Source organism: Littorina saxatilis, linkage group LG1, assembly GCF_037325665.1.
Source record: "Littorina saxatilis isolate snail1 linkage group LG1, US_GU_Lsax_2.0, whole genome shotgun sequence".
Lineage (NCBI taxonomy): Eukaryota > Metazoa > Mollusca > Gastropoda > Littorinimorpha > Littorinidae > Littorina > Littorina saxatilis.
The window spans coordinates 26,511,383-26,519,996 of record NC_090245.1 but is presented as its reverse complement, the minus strand read 5'-3'; the positions used below and the strand labels follow the sequence as shown (position 1 = coordinate 26,519,996).

At 39.7% G+C, this 8,614-nt stretch overlaps 1 protein-coding gene across 1 annotated transcript in view; it reads left to right on the top strand.

The window, feature by feature from the left end:
• Positions 1–5,698: 5,698 nt before the first annotated feature.
• The window catches only part of LOC138965681 (short transient receptor potential channel 7-like), a 137,353-nt gene continuing 134,437 nt past the window's right edge, over positions 5,699–8,614 (top strand). Inside the window, exon 1 of the mRNA XM_070337859.1 lies at positions 5,699–5,984. Coding sequence (XP_070193960.1) covers positions 5,903–5,984 — 82 coding nt within the window. The 5' untranslated portion in view covers positions 5,699–5,902. The remainder of the gene's footprint in view (positions 5,985–8,614) is intronic.

Below are 8,614 nucleotides of genomic sequence, written 5' to 3'. Positions count from 1 at the left end.
GGATATGACGTCATCAAAGACATTTATCAAAAAAATGAAAAAAACGTATGGGGATTTCATACCCAGGAACTCTCATGTCAAATTTCATAAAGATCGGTCCAGTAGTTTAGTCTGAATCGCTCTACACACACACACACACGCACACACGCACATACACCACGACCCTCGTTTCGATTCCCCCTCGATGTTAAAATATTTAGTCAAAACTTGACTAAATATAAAAAGAAGTCAGGCGATTTTGTGCATATTTGCATTCTGCTGTGCATGTTAGTTGCAGAATATTATAAGATGTTTGGTGTCTTGTTGACAGACCAGCTTTTTTGTTGGTCCAAGGGGACCATATCGTCTTTTGTTTCATCTTTATCGACCAAGGCCGAAGGCCGCGGTTGATGAATATGAGACAAAAGGCGATATGCTCCCCGAGGACCAACAGCAAAATGCTGGTCTGACGACAAGCCACCAAACATCGTTTTTGTCATCATTTTGGTTGTGCAACAAAATGCACAATAACCCACAGGGAGACGAATTTTTAGAATCCAACTCCAAGCCACAAAGCATCGTCACAGTAGCTCGAGATAACACGTCAACCTTTTATGTGACGTCAAACGTAGCTTGTTGACGCTTTTCTTCCAGTCTGAAAATGTACAGAGCTGCGATCATACGTGTGAGTTCAGTAAGTGTTGAGCATATTTATTTTCTTTTTAAGTGTTTATGACTTTTCGTTGTGGATTTTGCGATTACAGAGATAAGTTGCAAATTGACCATGAGTCGCCGCGGTAATTGTCACCATTGATTGGGTCTTTGAGAGTGAATGCTTACAATCGTTGTCCTCGGAAACACAAATCCAAAGCCGCGATGGTTCCACACATGAAACAATCAGCCTGATTGGCTTTTACTTTGACAATCCACGTTTCACCTGAAAGCTCAAACTCATTCACCACCTCGATTTATTGCATGGGAAACATGAGATTTATTTCCCAGGTGTTTGTGAATGAAAACTCGTGAAAATGATGACAATGTTTTTTATTATGTGAGAACTGCAGGATTCTCACAGTTTACCATGTTCAAGTTCCATGTGCGAGCAGTGCTCACACAACAAAGAAAACAAGTTTAGTGCTTAGCATAATTTTTGTGCTTCAGAAAAAAGAGAAAACGATTGAAACACTTTTTCTTCATAATTATGGTGAACAAAAGTTTGCGGATATTTTTTCACAACTGCAGTGTTCCTATAAAAGCCGACATGGAGAAATCTTGATTTAACGAAACGAAAGAAATAAGGCGTTATAATGTCGTGTTGTGACTTAATAGTAAAACCGATCGGCTTAGAAATTCATGTTGGGACATGACAAAAATAGGATAGACAGTACTGAAACACAGGGAAGCATGCCTAAGATCTATTGTCGTTTACGAAACAGGTTTTAGTTTTCCCCAAAAGCATGTGAAGAGCAACAATAGAATACGGCACGTGCTCATCACACTAAGTCCCTGACGTGGTACACCGGTAATTGAACCCATCACCTTGTTACGCTGCACACTGTTACCTACGATGTGAGGCATCTGACATGAGAGGAGACCGTCTGTTGTCTTTTCATTGTCTAAACAACAATTAAGATGACTGCGGGTGAAAACAAAGTTAAAAAAACTAAATAAATCGGTACTCACCAACACAAAGAGAGCACAGAGATTTTCGCCAATGTCTCTTAGCTTCAGCAACATATACTTGTCATGTCCGGGCAATTTTGGTTTGTCCACATGGTGATTTTTTTTATTGCAGGTACTGCTGTAGTTTGTACCAAGCGTAATCTTTGTAGGATGTGTGTACAAGATAGGTCGTAACAAGGTTCTTCGTAACTGAGTATTTTCCACTCAGAAGCAGAAGCTCGATGTACATTCAGTCTCACCAAACAATAAACTAGCTGGTATGGTAATTGGCGTACCGTGTAGACATTATCGATAAGTTTCTCCACACTCACTTTAAAAGCTGATTTTCATGTGTCCATGTTTAACTAGGTACGTTATTTTTCGTGGCCGAATTCCTTATTTGTGACATTTCATTTCGAAATGGTCTCCGAAAACATGTTTATCGAAGTCGGCCTCAAGGGATTGAGAGATAAAGGTGGCTTCAAAAAAGTGATGCTCATGGCATGAACTGAATTAGAACACAAACCCAGACACGCAGGCACGCCCACACACACACACGTCCACCCACCCACCCACACCCCACACACACACACACACGCACACACACACACACACACACACACACACACACACACACACACACACACACACACACACAGAGCATATGCATATGCATACTACTCATTATATATCATTCATCATAAAATTAACTTCATTTTTCCTTAAAGCAAGAACTACGGTTAATATATATGTTTGTACTACTTTGATAAGTGGACACATTATGCGGGTTGTGTTACTAAAAATCTTAGTCTTACCAATTTCTTCATACAAAAATTACTTGTAGAATTGTTGTCCCCACTTGCGGACAGATATCCCTGCAGGTTCGCTCCCTTTTGTTGTAACAGCCGGTGCTTATTCATGTGGATATTTGTAGGCTTTCCGCGAAATACTCTTAGATCTGATCTAAGTAGCCTTTCTCTGAATGACTCTATTCACTTTCTATCCCCCCTCGCCTCTCTCCCCGTCTGTCTGTCTGTCTGTCTGTCTGTCTGTCTGTCTGTCTGTCTGTCTGTCTCCCTGTCTTTCTTCCTCTCTTGTCTTTTCCCCTCTTTCTCTATCTGTGTGTGTGCGTGCGTGTGTGTGTGTGTGTGTGTGTGTGTGTGTGTGTGTATGTGTGTGTGTGTGTGTGTGTGTGTGCGCGCTTGCGATCATGTGTGTGCATGTGAGTGTGTTTGTGCGTGTAAGGGCGTATGTGTTTGCGCGAGCACATATGTCTTTCTATGTATGTGTGCGTGTAAGTGCGTGTAAGTCAGCAGTTGGGTGCAATTGTCAAAATAAAACCACGTCAATTTAGCACTATCACTTACCACCAACCCACAATACACAACGGACACCTTATACTATCCCAACAATCTTGAGATCAACCTGACACGGAATCAATTCAACATAAGAAACTACCAAAAAACCGCGCGGTCGGTCACCCTCCTCGCGACGACATGTGTGCAGGATTGCGGTTTGCCATCGACTTTTATTTTACTCGGCGATAGCGTTCCCTTCCTGCGCACACATGTGTGCGGAAGGCGACTGAGTTACTCGACGTTGCCAAACGAGCAGATCTTTGGTCAGAATTTAAAAAGCTTGAGAAGGAAACAAGGGAATGAAAAAAAGGCAGAGACACAAAATAAAAGCTAGCTATAAAATGAGGATCGATGGTCTAAGCGCTGGCTTCTAGGGGGGCTTCGCTTGACGCTAAAAGGGTGCAATGCTTCGCTCCTCGGAAAAAATTAAAGCCGAAGCGAAATTGGAGATGGATTTCTTCGCTCAGGGTTTGTTGAAAAACGCCCCGGATTGCCGTAGAGGAAATGACGTTGTTCCGAATCTGTTTTGTCGGATAATTGACAATTTGTGTGTGTGGACCTTTCAGGCAGACACATCTGGTGTTTGGCCGTTGAGTGTGTCTTCTGTCTTCAGTCTCAGAATGTGTCCGTTTTGCTGACCAGAACAAATGTGTGTGAAGTTCTAGCCGAAGTGTTGCGAAAAAAGAGAAAATAAGTTTGTCTTCAGTGTCAAACCGTGTCAGTTTTAGCTGACCAGAAAAAAAGTGTGCGCAGGTTGTTGCTTTTAATTTCACTATGGAAACGAGTTTCTACTTCTAGCTGAAGTGTTGTGAAGAAGAAAAAACAAATCGCGTAAGGCGAAAATACAATATTTAGTCAAGTAGCTGTCGAACTCACAGAATGAAACTGAACGCAATGCCATTTTTCAGCAAGACCGTATACTCGTAGCATCGTCAGTCCACCGCTCATGGCAAAGGCAGTGAAATTGACAAGAAGAGCGGGGTAGTAGTTGCGCTAAGAAGGATAGCACGCTTTTCTGTACCTCTCTTTGTTTTAACTTTCTGAGCGTGTTTTTAATCCAAACATATCATATCTATATGTTTTTGGAATCAGGAACCGACAAGGAATAAGATGAAAGTGTTTTTAAATTGATTTCGACAATTTAATTTTGATAATAATTTTTATATATTTAATTTTCAGAGCTTGTTTTTAATCCGAATATAACATATTTATATGTTTTTGGAATCAGCAAATGATGGAGAATAAGATAAACGTAAATTGGGATCGTTTTATAAATTTTTATTTTTTTTTACAATTTTCTGATTTTTAATGACCAAAGTCATTAATTAATTTTTAAGCCATCAAGCTGAAATGCAATACCGAAGTCCGGGCTTCGTCGAAGATTACTTGACCAAAATTTCAACCCATTTGGTTGAAAAATGAGGGCGTGACAGTGCCGCCTCAACTTTCACGAAAAGCCGGATATGACGTCATCAAAGACATTTATCAAAAAAATGAAAAAAACGTTCGGGGATTTCATACCCAGGAACTCTCATGTCAAATTTCATAAAGATCGGTCCAGTAGTTTAGTCTGAATCGCTCTACACACACACACACACACACACACACAGACACACACACACACGCACATACACCACGACCCTTGTTTCGATTCCCCCTCGATGTTAAAATATTTAGTCAAAACTTGACTAAATATAAAAAGAAGTGTGTCTTCAGTGTCAGAACGTGTCAGTTTTGTTAAACAAAAATGTGTGTAGTTGGTTGGTTTTCGTTTTACTGAGGACATAGTTTTCAACGTCTAGTCTGTGTGATGGTTTTACGTGAAGTGCTGTAAAAGTGAGAATTTCTTTCATTCTTACAACATAAATCATCGTTTTGTTTTGCAGATAAAATGCTGCGATTTGTTTTTAGAACACATGACATTGTTTGGTTGTGGGTGAGGTACTTTGACTTTTGAGACCTACACTGTCTTCGCTCTTTAAACACACATTTTTGATTCCCGAATTGAACGTAAAAAAAAAGAGATTGTCTTGTCGAAAATCAAAATGGGAAGTAAGAAATGACAAGCAAACTGTCATTATGGCTTATTATTAGGAAAGGTGTGTTACTTCCTATAACATGGGATTCAACGATGTATAGTGTGCTCATTATTCTCTCGTGATGAAGTTGGGAAAGGCATGATAGAGTGCTTGTGATGGCATTGTCAACATGAAGCATTCATTGCTTGGCAGAAGCACGTGCCATCTGTACAGACTACTTTCCATAAGAGCAGCCAAGAGGGAAGATCTGTACGATTTCAGTGATTGCCGCAGCTGACGAGAAAAAACATCAGTTTTGTCCGCGTTGAATTTTAGAAGAAAATAAACCCTGGGAGAAATGAAGCACATAAATCAGGAAAGAAAGAAATACTCTGGTATTTGGAATGGCTACAGATTAAAGCTGAACATTTGTTGAAGGAAAGGTGACAAAGGAGAATATCAAAAACAAGAAGAAGAACAAGAAGAACAATAATAATGATAATACGAGAACTTATAACGCGCACATATCTTACCACAAGGCGACTCAAGGCGCAACAAGAACCAGAACAACAAGAACAAGAACAACAAGAACAAGAACAACAAGAACAAGAACAAGAACAAGAACAACAAGAACAAGAACAACAAGAACAAGAACAAGAACAAGAACAACAACAACAAGAACAACAACAAAAACAAAACAAACCAAAGAAAACAAACAAAAAAACAACAACAACAACAACAACAACAACAACAACAACAACAACGACGACGATAACATGGAATCCGATAACCATGGCAACCAAGACTCAAGCTCAGCACCGACACAGTCTGTGTGTGTAACATAAAGAGAATAAACAGTGTGACCATTGTGCCGGTTCTTGCATCATGTCGATCAAATCTACGACCAGTGGTTCTTGGCGCGAGTATCGCTATGAAAAGTTACGGCGTGGAGCTGGCCACGATTCTGGTAAGTGAAAGTATGCCGTTGAACAGTAGAAAACCAAAATGTCGTTTTCTGCATTCGTTGAATTGCATGCATGATGATGATCGTGTTTTGTCAAGGAATCTCTTTACACACCGGTGTAGGATCCGGTCCGGTCCCCCCTCTGAAGTAGTCCCCCGGGGGACCAATTCGTGGCAAAAACTGCTCTATAATGGTCCCCCCTTAGACATCCAGCCTCGTTTTTCTTAGGCATTCAAGCCATTTTCAATCTATATCTTCGTCCGGTATTATGTAGTGCACAGACAGCAATCTCTTTGTTTGACTATATTTTGCAGAAAATAAAATAGATCTGATTTATAATGCCGTTCAAAAGAAAAATCACATGAAATAAAATGAATAATAAATAAATACTGATAAGAAGAAATGAAACCAGTCTCTGATTCTTTCCTTTCTTTTCTCTAAAATTGCTGGTAACATTACTAACATTGTAACAAGAAGAACGTGGCTGGATGTCTAAGGGGGGACCATTATAGAGCAGTTTTTGCCACGAATTGGTCCCCCGGGGGACTACTTCAGAGGGGGGACCGGACCGGATCCTACACCGGTATGTACGGGTTGTGTATAGGTTTCACTCTGTCTGTCTGTTTGTCTGTCTGTCTGACTGACTGCCCGTTTTAACGTATATCTATGGTTTTCAGTTACTGTTAACACTAATCCCAAGTCGAACTGTTTGTACTGGAGAGGTTAAGACATTCAGTGGAATGAGACCATCCCTGTAAGCTGAATGTCAATCCAATGTAATCCACTGATTCTGTGACACCAACAAATGTATAAACAAGAGGCGAAGCCTTCAAGACTCACGTAAGAAATAGACAAACAGTAACACAAACTCAATCACTCCGTCACACATACACACACACACACACACACACACACAGTAAGCATAGGTGACACTGTGCAAGAAAGAGAGACACTAGATCTAGATCTGTCTGTCTGCATGTAGCCTACTTACAGGGACACGACTGCCAACTAGTCTCGGCCCGCTCAAAATAACAATGACCGAGACTTTCAATAATTCCTTCGCGTGACGTCTAACCCTCTTACGCCATAATGTGACGTCTTCAAATGACGAAATGTTAAAGTTTCTACCACAGACATACACACGCACACACACACACACACACACACGCACGCACAGACAGACAAAGTTACGATCGCATAGGCTACACTTCGTGAGCCAAAAACAAGCTCTCACTACAAATCACATCATCACTGCTGTTTCTATTTCTATTTAAGTTGTAGTGGCTCATTTAATTCAGTGAATCATGGTGTGCTCTTTGTAGTGGAGACCTTTGTTTAGAATCAGAAATGTCTTTTTTTGCATGACTGCTTCATGCTTACAATTTGTTCCTTACGTTTTTGAAATATTACGCTTCTGTTATTTTAGAGTGATTTGATTTTCTTCAAATACAAGCAGAGGAGAAGTAATAACACTGAAGACATAGCTGTAGAAATATGAAAAGGACTTCGAAATACAGTGTAACACTACACAAAATAGAAGAGAGAGGTGAAGGCAAGGACAAGAAAAAAAGAAACAAGTCGCGTAAGGCGAAAATACAATATTTAGTCAAGTAGCTGTCGAACTCACAGAATGAAACTGAACGCAATGCCATTTTTCAGCAAGACCGTATACTCGTAGCATCGTCAGTCCACCGCTCATGGCAAAGGCAGTGAAATTGACAAGAAGAGCGGGGTAGTAGTTGCGCTAAGAAGGATAGCACGCTTTTCTGTACCTCTCTTTGTTTTAACTTTCTGAGCGTGTTTTTAATCCAAACATATCATATCTATATGTTTTTGGAATCAGGAACCGACAAGGAATAAGATGAAAGTGTTTTTAAATTGATTTCGACAATTTAATTTTGATAATAATTTTTATATATTTAATTTTCAGAGCTTGTTTTTAATCCAAATATAACATATTTATATGTTTTTGGAATCAGAAAATGATGGAGAATAAGATGAACGTAAATTTGGATCGTTTTATAAAAATTATTTTTTTTTACAATTTTCAGATTGTTAATGACCAAAGTCATTAATTAATTTTTAAGCCACCAAGCTGAAATGCAATACCGAAGTCCGGGCTTCGTCGAAGATTACTTGACCAAAATTTCAACCAATTTGGTTGAAAAATGAGGGCGTGACAGTGCCGCCTCAACTTTCACGAAAAGCCGGATATGACGTCATCAAAGACATTTATCAAAAAAATGAAAAAAACGTATGGGGATTTCATACCCAGAAACTCTCATGTCAAATTTCATAAAGATCGGTCTAGTAGTTTAGTCTGAATCGCTCTACACACACACACAGACAGACAGACATTCACACGTACACACACACACACGCACATACACCACGACCCTCGTCTCGATTCCCCCCTCTACGTTAAAACATTTAGTCAAAACTTGACTAAATGGAAAAAGAAAAAAAAGGACATTTCACGCGCTTCATTTATGTCCATGGACAATGTGTTTTTAGATGGGTTGGCTTTTTCACGCATCATGTTACGTACACCACGATTCATTAAGCTTCACGTTTCTAGAAATACCTCGCTTTAGGTTATATGTTTTCTTTCAAATATAGTCGTATATGTCTTT